The sequence below is a fragment of the Streptopelia decaocto genome (genome assembly GCF_964273445.1).
Source record: "Streptopelia decaocto genome assembly, chromosome: 1".
NCBI classification, from domain to species: Eukaryota; Metazoa; Chordata; class Aves; order Columbiformes; family Columbidae; genus Streptopelia; species Streptopelia decaocto.
The window spans coordinates 209,193,476-209,206,770 of record NC_138663.1 but is presented as its reverse complement, the minus strand read 5'-3'; the positions used below and the strand labels follow the sequence as shown (position 1 = coordinate 209,206,770).

At 50.3% G+C, this 13,295-nt stretch overlaps 1 protein-coding gene across 1 annotated transcript in view; it reads right to left on the bottom strand.

Annotated features, from left to right (window-relative positions):
* The window catches only part of WNT11 (Wnt family member 11), a 29,687-nt gene extending 18,129 nt beyond the window's left edge, over window positions 1-11,558 (bottom strand). The window contains exons 1-2 of the mRNA XM_082052168.1: window positions 11,446-11,558; window positions 7,915-8,126 (exon numbers count right to left, since the gene is read on the bottom strand). Coding sequence (XP_081908294.1) covers window positions 7,915-7,997 — 83 coding nt within the window. The 5' untranslated portion in view covers window positions 7,998-8,126; window positions 11,446-11,558. The remainder of the gene's footprint in view (window positions 1-7,914; window positions 8,127-11,445) is intronic.
* Between the last annotated feature and the right edge of the window lie 1,737 nt (window positions 11,559-13,295).

Below are 13,295 nucleotides of genomic sequence, written 5' to 3'. Positions count from 1 at the left end.
ACTTTATTACTGTAACATCCACGTCCTTCAGAAGTTAAATGGGATGGAAACGGAGCTAAAATTGAGCCCTAACCAAGATGGGGGAGGGGGGGGGGTGGTGGTATTAGCTCTGATCTCTGACTTTCAGGAAAACACATCTATGTTCCACCAGCTCCCTCTGGGTTGGCTTGAACCAGCTGCTGTGTATGTTGGAGCTCTCTCTGGGTTCTTCATAACTGCTAAGCCCAACTCCTCTTCCAGCAGGGAAAAGCTACCATCCTTGCTAGGCCTGAGTGGGTCTGCACTGACAAATTCCCGAGCTGCTGGAGTTTGGCATTTCTGACACCAGATAATCAGTGGCAAAGTTGGAAGGGAAACCACCACTCTGCTAGCTATATAAATATATACATCATACATATATTTAAAGAGGTCCATTAAATATACAGCGAACAGAAATTTCGGCCAATGAATTTCAAGGGAAAGGAAAATGTGGAGTATTTAATGGTCTGAAACTCTGCCCTGTTGTTCATCTCTGTCCCTTGCACACTGTTCATAGAATCATAGAATGTCCTGAGTTGGAAGGGACCTGCAAGGGTCATTGAGTCCAACTCCTGTCCCTGCACAGGACAACCCCATAGTTCATGCCATGTTTCTGAGGACGTTGTCCAGTCTCTTCTTGAACCACTCATGGTGGTCCCTCCTCAGCCCATGGAAAGAAAAAGCCATGTCTAGAGAGTAAATAACCTCATGTGTTTTTAAGATCTACAGCAGGATAAGGTGATTCGTGCCCTAGTTCTCATTTTCTGCTCTGGCTATAGAGGTAACCCAGGTACTGAGCTCGGATGCAGGCATCTGGAGTGTATAAGCACAGAGTTGGGTGAGATGAGTCCAATCCCTAGCACTTGGCACCAGAAACCTATGAAAACTTATCCCAGAAAGCCTATCAGCAACTCTCAGGAATGGGTGAAGTGCAAATCGGGCAAGATGCCAAAGCAGCTCATCACCAATAGAGTAAAAATGATAAATACTCCAGCACAGTATGTCCCAGCAGCAAGATAAGGAGAAAGGGTGAGGCAGATGAAATGAGAGACCTCCATAGCCTGAGCTTCGGGCAAATGAGGAATACTTCATCTCTGAGAGATGCTATACTACGGGGCACCAGCTCAATTTTCTAATCAGAGGTGCCAAGTGACACTTTAGAGAGCTTGGGATGTTTCACCTGGCCCTCCAGAATGATGCGTGGATCTCCTACATCCTGTACCACATTTTCTAATCCTCTACAGGGGCCTTCAGCATCTTTCAAGGACCTGGAAGCCTACACTGTAACACCTGCATCTCATCATTACAGATAAGCCAGAAATAGCAGAAATAACCACCTACAAGTTGGGATGAGAGCTGAATTCAGACTGAAACTTATCCCCACTGTGAAAAACAGGGGATGTGATACAATGAGATCATATTATTACAGATAGTCTGAAATGGTCTCCATTAGAGAAGCAGATCTATAATGCAACAAGAAAGAAATTTGCTTTGTGGAAGAGGGGAAAGTATCTGCCAGACGGTCAAGAGAGAAAGGACCATGGCCCTGTTGGGGAGACAAACTCAGTAAATGGCAGCAATGGCTGTTTCTCATTGAATGAGCCGAGCACCAGGGAACCCGCCAAGAATAAAAATGCAAGACGCAGGAAGGTGTTTTCTGAACATCTCCCAGGCCTGAACTTCATGCCTTTGCTGGTGAGAACCTATAATTGGAAACATCTCCAAGTGTCGGGAGGAAAAAGTAAAGGGTAATGGGGATGGAAAAGAAAACTCACAGTTACTGGAGTTGCTTGCCGAGACCGAAAAGTGCATTTATAAATCACAGATCAGGAATGTGAGAGGCCTATTAGGTCATTTAGTCCATGCCCTGACAGCCTAGGTTTGCTCAGTCTCTGTCCTACATTCAGAAATGCCTTCTCCACCCCTTGTCACTTCAAACCCTCCCCATGGAAAGGCACCAACCCTCCCTGTTCCCCAAATTCTGGCAGGACCAGGGAGGGATGCCCACCACCTGCAAAGGACATTGTTGGGGAACAAAGTCCATTCATAGGGCAGTGGAAAGGAAATAACCTTCCCCAGAAGAGTCTTGTCTATGGTGGGATTTGGTGGTGGGTCTCTACTCCATCTCTACCCAGTCTCCATTGACCACCAGCAATGGGAGGGGAACAGCCAGCCTGAACAAAGCAGCTTTCAGGGAAGAACAACCTTTAGCCCTCAGTCTGGTAAAAAAAAAACCCTGATAAACATCTTTCTTTGGACTCACACCCTTCATCAAAGAAGCAGCACGTGGGGATTTTACCTGCTGCCATCCCATAAGTGCTGCTTTCCAATGTTTCCTCCTGCTAACATTGTGCTCTCCTCCCTTGACTCCCCTGCCCCATCCTTCATTCTCCAGAAATCTGGGGACAACTGAGAGGTGGGTTTCTTTTTTTGTTTGTTTGGGTTTTTTGTTTGTTTTTGGGTTTGTTTTTTTTTTCTTAACATACAAATTTGACCCATCCCTTTAAATAAACAGGCCCCAAACCAAACATCTCCTGCTTTATATATAGCATAGCAGCGCTTTCAATTGGAGTTATGGATACTGACAGAAAACCATAAACGTAATTACAGAGGAAATATGATGCACAGATGGATCATGACTTTCGTTTACTCTTTTAATTATCTCAGGCAGTTAATAAATTCATTTGAAAACATGAATGCTCTACAGTGTTAGGTCCTTTGAGAGGTATGGGCTCATTCCTGCAGATCTGGGCTCTGTGAGAAGACTATTCATAGGAGCAACAGCTTGGAAGAATTACCTTCAGATCTGAGCAGACATGGTTTGGTTTACAAGGAGCACTGTGCGTTGGACACCGCTCCTGGTCAAGCCAAAAGGAGAAAAACTCATTGAATTGAGTGTTTCAGCATTGGTGCCCTGTAAAACAGCCTTGGAGGGTAGAACGTTCTCCTCTCTGTCTGATGTGGGCTCTCTTGAAGGCATCTCTCCATCATCCCTTGTGTGGTGTTACCCAAGAAGGTCTCACAGAGGGACTGTTGGTGAAACCGTGAACTTCTGCTCCAAATTGTCTGCTTGTTTTTTCATGAAAGCACCCTTGTTTTTATGCCTGTTCTTAAACCCCTTAATCTTCCAGGGATTTGGGTGAAACAAGATTTAGACGAAATTACATGGCTGTGGAGAGTGAAGTGTGCGGTAAACTTTACTAAAGAGAGGCGGTGATTGGGGGCTTTTTGCATTCAATCTCATTGAAGGTTTTTTTATCTTCAGGAGCCTCATTTTCCCAGGTTTTCAACTGGAAGAGGCTCACAGGATTGTTATAATAACCTTGTGTAAGTTCCTGGTAGTCAGATGCAGCCCATGTCCTTGCCACCCTGCCCTGCATCAGCCCTGGCCTGGGGACCACAAACACTGGGAAAGCCACCACATCCCCTGGTAAACGCGTTCAGTGGTTCTGCAAAGCCTTTTCAAAACAGAGAAGAGGGATTTAAAACGAAATAAAGAGGAGAAAGAGGGAGAGGAGTCGGGGTTGGGGGGAGGGGAAATAAAACAACCCTGAAGTAAAAGCTTAAAATAAGAGCTGCTTTCAGATACGGTGCCAAATCCAGCGCTGGCAGTAGTGGGCACCAGGCCATTGACTTCCAGCCCAAGCCCGACTGAAGTCAATGCCAGCGGCGAGTTGGCTCGCCGAGCACCGGGGAAGGCCATGGAGCTTTGTCAAGTTTTCCCGAGCTGCCTACGGAGCGAAGAGAAAATGCTTCAAAGCCGTTGTGTCCCCCCCAGCTTCTCCTCGCCCCCACCGTCCCCGTCCTGCAGCCTTTTCACAGCAGCTCATCTAGCAGCCCCCTTGCCAGGCAGACGGTCTCCTCGCAGGCGCCCGTGCCCCCGTGTCCCATCTCCCCCTTCCCTAGTTGAAGGAGAGAAGCAGAAGCTGCTGGGAAGCACAAACTCTTTCCATTTTCTCCCCCGCTTTCTGCTGGCTGCAGAAAGGCTGCGGTGCTGCTTGGGGTTGGTGAGCTGGAGGACACCCCGGGTTCATCGAAACGCATGGCTGAGCCACCTTTTGTTCCCAAAAGGCTGTGATTTAACCGTGGGAATCGTGCAGCAAAGCTGACCTTGTAAGCTGGGAATGGTGCTCAGCTGGGGATGGCTCCAGAGGGCCATGGGGCATGTCCAGGCCAACACAACAGGGACAGGCAGGGATTTACCAAAGTGATCAAGCTCCACTTAAAAATGATGGGATTCCTAATGCCACCACTTGCTATCATGGGCTGGTCCTGCAAGCCATGCAAAAAAAAAAACCCACCTGCTGTATTTGGCCTCTTTGCAACCACTCACATTGACAGTGACAACACAGAGGAACAGTCCAACCTGTGTCTCGCCACCTGGGCAGAGGAGATGCCAACACCCAGCAAGGCAGAAGTGCCTTGGAAGCCACATCCCAACATCTGCAGACATCTGCAGCATGCACATCTGGCTGCAGCTCCCTCTAGTGCTCATCTGGCTTTCAGCTCCACTCAAACGAGATGCTTCAGCAACCTGCTTGGCCAAACCCAAGCTGCCCCTAGGAAAGCTAAAGGGGGTGCAAAAGGAGAAGGATAAGGTGATAGAGTTCCTACATGCATTGGCCCTAAGACATCTCCCACTTAAACCAATAGCTGCCTTGACTTTCCAGCCACTGTGATGCAAGACAAGCACTGAGAACCACAAAGCAATGAAAAATAAAACAAACACACACACACAGCAAACCCTGCTCTAAGGATAGGCGAGTGTTTGCAAGAAGTAGCATGCAAAAATAAGACTCAGGGGCTCATATGCATTGAATGGAAAGGCTGCTTCCCTATGGCAACCCTGATCCTGTAAAGACCTGTCCATACCCTGGCTTTACACCTGAGCAGCTTGCTAGAATTTGGATGGAAGAGGCCAGAATAAGAAGTTTCTCCAGCAGAAAGCAAGTTTTTGAGATGTAGATCATCCCTGCACCGCACTGGATGCTCAGCGATCAACGCTTCCATGGCAGGGAAGGGCAGGGTGCCAATTTACAACATCCGGGGACCTGGACCACAGAGCTCGTAAAAATAAGCCAAATAAAATAAGAAAAATAGTTCCCTTTTACCTTCTCCCCACTTTTCCTAATTTACAGATGTTATTCGTATTACACGGAAGTCCTAAATGGCCGAAAAGTGTGTTTTTCTTCCCCCCTTCCCCCATAATTACATCACACGCTGAATCAAAATTGAATTTCCTATCACCTTTCATATCAGTTGCTCCCTGTTCCTCAAGCTTGCAAACCCAGCACACCAGGCTGGCAAAACCCACCTCCTTATCTTCTGCCCTCCCCTCCCAAATCCTCTTTGAAGCTCGCCTCTGGCATCGTGCCTACAACAACTGAAAACATCTCGTAGCACTTTCCTCCCTCTTCATCCCATCCTCTTTTTTCCCCCTCTCCGTCCACTAGCACAGGAGGGTTTGGGTGTACAAAACCCAGGGTGTGAGTCCAGGGCTGAGATTGCAGCTCTGAGGTATTACTCGGCATTCGGTACCATCGATTTCTGTTCACCAAGAGTTTACTCATGCAATTTCCAATTCACCAAGAGTTTACTCATTCAATTTCCAATGCACCAAGAGTTTACTCATGCAATTTCCAAGGATGATCCCCTAGAACCAAGGATGGCAGCACCGTTGCAGTGGGGAAAAGGGAGTGATGAGGAGGGGGGGAAAACTGACCCATGTTTCCATAGAAAAACAAGGGTGTGGAAGGGAGGGGAAACAGCAAATGAAAACAATTAAAAAAACACATAATTTTTAGAAATCCCGGCTGGCAGCATCCCAGTTGCACCAAGTTCCCTGGGACAAGGAGTGCAGGTCTCCATCAGGTTTTAAACAGGTGTGAGAGGAGGCCCAGCAGCGCATCTGGCTGCAGTTCATGCTTCAAATGCCACTTTAATCCCAGCTTTCATCTTCCCCACTCGCTTTTCGATAGGGGGGATATGTCTGCTGGGAAGGGGAGGAGCGGCAACCAAAGTGTCTTTCCCCCAACTGCTTCTGCCTCCACCCCAAAACAACCAGCTTAACCACTTACCAACCAAACAGCTGCTTTTCCAGCCAGGCTATTAGAGACCTTGCCTTGCCTTCCAGCTTTTTTTTGTGTCTACAGCTTGTCACAGCACTATCAGTTTCCCTCTGAAGCTCATCTCGCCCCTGTCCTTTGAAGGAAGCCAAGCCCTTCACTCATGATTTAGGACTTGCTTAAGTGGGACCCTAACACCAAGTATATAAGTCAGCGTCTTGTAAGATGCTGAATCAGGGTGCCACAAACCAGCTTTATTTCTGTGCTGCATAGAAATAAAGGTCACAAATGAGTCCAGGTTCTGCCAGCCCATGGGCATGTTGCTAAATGTCTTACAGAGAGGAGATGCCCACCCTATGCAAGATGCTGGATGTATGCAAAGCTGAGCACCTAAATACTCGAGAAAGCTGGCAGAAAGAAATAGCTGGGCTATGCAATTTAGTTGTAGTGACTATTAAAAGGTGTAAAGCCGAGACAGTGAAGAGCAAATCAAATGATGACTCTTCTCTACCTCCAAGGTGGTCCTTGGAGTATGGAGACAGCAAACGTAAGATGCTCTAAAGTAGGTGACTATTCCTCCCTGACCAAGTATATTTAAGCACCTTATGAAGGGGTTCCCCCTGCTTCACTTTATGCATATAAAAGGTGGATGTGTGGTCTCTACCAGCTCCCTGCAGTCATGTCATCTCCAGACAACACCTCTTGACATTTCTGTTGGATGTCTCTCTTCAGAGCAGGTGAATCCCCACCTAGAAGGTCCACCTTCCCATGACTGCATGCAGGGCAATGAAAACACTGGCTCCAAGCAGACATCTGACTTGAAGGTGCCCAAATTCAAGAAAGCCTTTACAAAAGGTGGCATGGAGAGAGCCTCAAGTGACAACGATCGGAACAGTGGAATGGGAATTGGACATAGTACAGAAGAAGGAACAAAAAAAAGAACCTCTCATCTCAATTTCCTCACCTAGCCCCAAAATCCTCACTTTGACACACTATACCCTCTACAACAGACTCTCCATGGCACTGCATTTTATTGTGCCTTTTCTTCTACAGAAGATGCTCATTTGAGGCCAGCCCACATCCCATTATTTATTTTGCGCACCGCTTCAGAAAAGACAGATCACTCATCAAGGATGTGAAAACAGATGGGTGTTGGAGGGGCTTATTTGTTTATTTTGCAGTAAGCAGCTAATTGATTGCTTGCTTAAGCAAAGAAATGAGATAGCGATGTTTTCACTTTGTTTGCAGTGACATTACCTCTGAGGAAACTCGATCCAGACTTGACCACACTCCCTGATATTCCTTCACCCTCCTCTCCCACTTCTTCCCCCCACCCCGGCTCATTTTTAACACCCTTTGCAAAATCCAAAGGTTAAAAGGTCCGCAGAAAAAACATGTTATCTGTCAAGCATCCCCTGTGGTTGGAGATTGGCGGCATTATCTTAGTTGCCGTCCCTCCTGCTCTCAGCTCCTACTCAGCACGACCAGCGGTCCCGGTAGGAGAATTTCCTAGCGTGGCAGGAGCTAACGCTAGAAACTTCATTAAGTGGCTCATGTGAGCGCTCAAGTGTGTGCCTTTCCTTCGGTATCAATGAGGGGAAGAAAAAAGCGAGCCTAAATCATGCATATTTTGGAAAAGAAGATGGAGACATATTGTTAGCACAAGCCCCTAGTACACACACTTGAAATCAATGAATGCCCAGAGAAACGCAGCACTTGCTGCTCTTTAAATGGCTTTACAGTGTGCTTCAAATAGCAGTTGCAAAAATAAGAGACCAGCAATGCCTACAAAATACTTTAAAAATGCAGAGAGAGATAGCCAGGTACTTACATCCATTTTATCCCATAGCAAAGCCCTGTCTGCAGAATCAAAGACAGAAAACCAGCTAAGAAAAATCGCAGGCTCGGCTTCATTTTCTCCACTTGCTGAAGGAAATCGGCTTCTCCGAAGGAAAAATAATAATAAAAATAAGCTTTCCTAATTTTCTGCACGATGTATTTCCCTGCAGTTCGGGTGTTTGCTCCTCCTTGGAGATGAACTACCTGAAAGGAGAGAAGGAAAGAGCACGAGCTACAGTTAACTCTGAAGTTTAGCGAGTCGTCGCGAGAAAGATCTATTATCCAAATTGCATAGGAGTGGTTTATGAATCACGAAAAAAAAACGAGAGGTTTGGATTATCCCCTCTCAGTCCCCTCCCTCGCCAAGCCGTGATACAACCTTTCGAGTCAACAGACAGACAAACCGTATGGCTTGAATTACACCCTGAGTTATGGTCTGATTGTGTGTTTCCATTTAACCCTGCACATGGCAAGACTTCATTCACTGCTTCGCTTTTTTTCCTCCCTTATCCAAAAGGTTTGTGTAACTGCTTGAGAAGAAGGAAAAAATTAAAAAAAAAAATAAAATAAAAAAGATAAATCTTTAGACGAGCCCAAATCTTCAGCTATTCATCTCTCCCTTGCCTCCAGATTTCTTTTATTTCTCCTCTTTTTTTTTTCTGCAGAAAGGATGAATTATAAAAGCTGCATTTCCCGGCTTAACGCAGGTGCCCGTGCCCTGCAGATGTTTCGGTCTGATCTGTTGCAACAAATGTGTTTTGCTCTTTCCCTTCTGCTTTTCTTCTCACCTCATTAACTCTGCCTCTCACTTCTTCCAAGTCCTCGGGCACCTGGAGCTTACGGAAAAGAGCTGCAACTTCGTAAACAGAAAATCACATTTCTGACTTCAGGGGAGCAGCCAAGAGGAGACAAAAGCTCTCAAGGATTCCCCCAAACCTCCTTAGGGGTTATTTTGTTGTTGTTTTTCCTCTTCTTCAGTCCAAACAAATAAACAAACCAGATGCAGGACTTAAATTCTTAGAGGGGTTCTCTCTGTCTCCGGGGCACTGCTTGCTTATTTTAGCAGCGGTATTAATAGCAGTAAATGGGTTTCCCTTCAGTTATTCACTTCAAACGCCGCTCCGGGCTGCTTCTTGTGGTCTTTGTGGTGGTTTCCCACCCCACCAGAAAGCCAATAATAAAATAAACAGAAAAACCTGCCTGCCACATTGCACTTCTGGAGTCTCACAGCCCCACGTTGTGACCGTGCATCCCCCCATGTCACCCCCTCAAAGGGGTTTGGGATGGGACTGGGAATCACTGGAGTGGTCAGCATCACTTTGGGGGACCCTTTACCCCATAAAAAGCACATCCCACCTCACCCCCAGCTCTGGATATGTCCCAGCTGCAGCTTTCTGTCTTGATACCCCCATTTGGGGAGCAACCGAGTTACAGGGGGGGCAGGAATATTTCTAGGTGTTTTCTCTGCCTTCTGCAGCATATTTTTCCATCCAGGCTGTTTTTTTGGCTGTCACAACCTGGTGCAAAGGGTTACTAGAGAAGTGCTGTTATTACAAAGGATTTTAATAACCTCTAGGGGCGAGTTCCCGGCTCCCTTGAAGTCCGAGACAAAACTCCAACTGACTACAAGGGAGGCAGGATTTCATCGCCACGGGTTGTTTTTCTTTAATGCCTGCTCAGATTTGGGTTTGATGTGTCCCTTGAAGGCAGCGCTCCCATGAGCATCCAGCTACACTTCTTGTTTCAGGGTATTTCTCTATCTTTTCATCTCTGGAAGCTCTTTGCTTCCCCCCCTGCCCCAGCCCTCCACAAGCACACTGGAAACCTTCAGCCCTTAATCCTGCCCATGCCTTTTAGTGTCCATTTAGATATTTCAGACTCCTTATCTCCCTCCTGTGAACCGCTGAACGACACAAGAGTTGGGTGTAAAATGTCTCAGATGGTCTAAAACCCCTCTTGCTAACCCTGACCAGACAACATCATCCTCTGCTCTCACCCTACCTTTAAAAAAAAAAAACCAAAATCACAATTTGGGGTTTCCACCCCCCCCCCCATAGGAAGGAATAGAAATTATCTAAGACCCCTATCCCCACCCCAAGAGCTGCAAGCTTGGCCTGCAATTGCACCCCTGTTATTTGGGGAGGTAATAATGCCTTTTTCCACTCAGTCCGGCACAGGTTACATTTGCAAGAGGAATTTGCAAGGGGAGGGGAGGGGAGGGAGACTCTTTGGGGCAGACGTGATGTTTACAGCTCTGGAGAGCTCTGGGTCACTGATCAAACCAGCAGCAAGTGGCCTGTGGACTCCTAAAAACCGGAGCCGTTTTTAACTCAAAAGCTCCCTTTCCTCTTCACCCCGGGGCTGTTTGCAACCAGCCCCAGCCTTACACACAGAAAATAGTCCCATCTGACGCCTCCGAGAGCCTCGTCCCAGGGATGAGAACAAGCAATATTAACTATATATAAGGTGTGAGTATTCATCTCACATTTTTCCAACTTTCCCACCCCAAAAGGACGGACATCCACCTGACCCCCTTGCCAGCCTGCGGCTCTCACCGGGAGTGCAGTCGCCTGTTTTAGGGGTGGCACATCCCCAAATGACCTGCAGTGAGGATGGGGAGCACGGACGGGGAATGGGGAGTGGTTGGGCTGCTTGCAGCCCCCAGGTCTCCCCCTCTCCCTTGCAGATCCTGGGTCTCTTCTCTCCTTTGCAGCCCTCTGCACCTCTCCTCCCCATTGCAACCCCTGGGTGTCCCCACTACCCTGCAGTCTCCCAGTCTCTTCTTTACAGCTCCTTGTATCTCCCTTCACGCTTGCAGCCCCGAGTCTCCCCTCTCTCTTACAGCCCTCAGATTTCACACGTCCCTATATCCTTCTCCATCTCCCCTCTCACTTTTAGCCCCCACGTTTCCCCTCTCATTTCATCCCCCAGGTGTCTGGTTTCCCTTGCAGCTCTTGGGTCTCTCCTCTCCCCTGCAGCACCTGGGTCTCAAGTCTTTCTAGACCCCCTGATTTGCCTCCCTTGAAGCCCTCGAGTCTCTTCTCTCCCTTGGAGCCTCCGAGTCTACCCTCTCTCCTGCACCTCACCGGGTCTCGGGTATCGCTGCATCCTCTCTCTTGTAGCATTCAAGTCTCCCATCTCCCTGCACCCCCCGGGTCTTCCCTCTCCCCGCAATCTCCTGGTCTTTCCTCTCCTCTCCTGTATCCCCCCGGGTCTCCCCTCTCTCTTGCAGCCTTCAAGCCTCCTCTCTCCTTGCATCTACCCCAGTCTCCCTTTTACCTGCATCCCTCCAGTCTCCCCTCTCCCTGGCAGCCTCCCAGCCTCCTCTCTCTACACCCCCCCGCCCAGTCTCCCCTCTCTCCACAATCCCCTTCGGTCTCCCTCTCTCCCCTGCAGCCTCCCAGGTCTTCCCTCTCCTGCTTTTGGCCACATTCTCCCTCGCACCTTCGGCATTTCGAGGGGCTCCCGCAGCTCCCGGCAGCGGTTTATAACCCCCCCATCCCGGGTGTCGGTCCCCGCTTACCTCCGCCCGGGCTGCGCGGGCGCGGAGGGGCCGGGGGCTGCGCGGGGGCCGGGGCTGCTCTGGCGGGGCGGCCCGCGGAGCCGCCTTATATGCGGCCTCCTCGGCTTTGATATGCGGCGTGATGTCAGCCCGGATTAGCATAACAAAGGGCTCCGCGAGGAGAGCTCCGCGCCCCGCGGATCCCCCCGCGGGCAGGGCTGGGGCTCCGCGGGGCTCCGCGCACGGGGTGGTACCCCCGCCCCGGCAGCATCACCCCCTCCGTCCCCGGGACATCACCCGCTCCGTCCCCGGGACATTCCCCCCTGTCTTCCCCGGCACATCCCCCCTTCCTTGCCCGGGACATCAGCCCCTCCTTCCCCGGAACATCACCCCCTCCGTCTCCGGGACATTCCCCCCTGTCTTCCCCGGGACATTCCTCCCTGTCTTCCCCGGGACATTCCTCCCTGTCTTCCCCGGGACATCACCCCCTCCGTCCCCGGGACATCACCCCCTCCGTTCCCGGAACATCACCCCCTCCGTCCCCGGGACATCACCCCCTCCTTCCCCGGGACATCACCCCCTCCGTCTCCGGGACATTCCTCCCTGTCTTCCCCGGGACATTCCTCCCTGTCTTCCCCGGGACATCACCCTCTCCGTCCCCGGGACATCACCCCCTCCGTCCCCGGGACATCACCCCCTCCGTCCCCGGGACATTCTCCCCTGTCTTCCCTGGGATATCCCCCCTTCCTTGCCCGGGACATCCCACCTTCCTTCCCCGGAACATTTCCCCGCTCTGTCCGTGGGACATCACACCCACTTTCCCCGGTGCATCCCCTCCCCTTCCCCGGGACAACTGCTGCTTCTTCCCCGGGACAACTGCCTCTTTTTCCCCAGGACATCTCCCCCTGCTTCCCCGGGACATCTGCCTCTGCTTCTTCGGGACATCTCCCCCTCCTTCTCCGGAACATCCACCCCGGCTTCACCGGGGCATCTCACCCTCTTTCCCCGGGACATCTCCCCGCACTTCCCTGGGACATCTCCACCTGGTTCTCCAGGACATCATCCCCTCTTTCCCCGGGACATTCCCCGCCCCCCGTCCCTGGGACATCACCCTCACTTTCCCCGGTGTATCGCGTCCCCTTCCCAGGGACATCCTCTGCTCCTTCGCCGGGGCATTCCCCATTCCTTCAACGGGATATCTGTCTATCCTTCTCCAGGACATCCTTTCCCGGGGCATCCCCCTCTTCTTCCCCGGGTCATCCCTCCCCCTCCTTCACTGGGACATCCTCAATCCGCCCCCCGCTTCCCCGGGACATCATTCCCCTCTTTCCCCAGGACATCTGCCTCTCCCTCACCGGGACACATCCCCGTCCTTCCCCGTGACATTCACTCCTATGTTTCCCGGAACACCCCTCTCTCCTTCCCTGGGGCATCTCGCCCCACTTCCCCGGGAAATCTCCTCCTCTTTCCCGGTGCATCTTCCCCGGGGCATTCGTCCCTCCTTGCCTGGGACATCACAGGTTTACAGCTTCCTCACAAGGTGAGGAGGAGGAGTAGGCGCTGAACTCTTTAGTGACCAATGACAGAACCCAAGGGAATGGCAGGAAGATGTACCAGGGGAGGTTTAGGCTGGACATGAGGAAAAGGTTCTTCACCCAGAGGGTGCTGGACACTGAACAGGCTCCCCAGGGAGGTGTCACAGCCCCAACCTGACAGTGTTCAAGAAGAGACTGGACAACGTCCTCAGACACACGGTGTGAACTGTGGGTTTGTCCTGTGCAGGGACAGGAGTTGGACTCGATGATCCTTGTGGGTCCCTTCCAACTCAGGGCATTCTATGATTCTATGATCCCTCCACACACACACTTCCC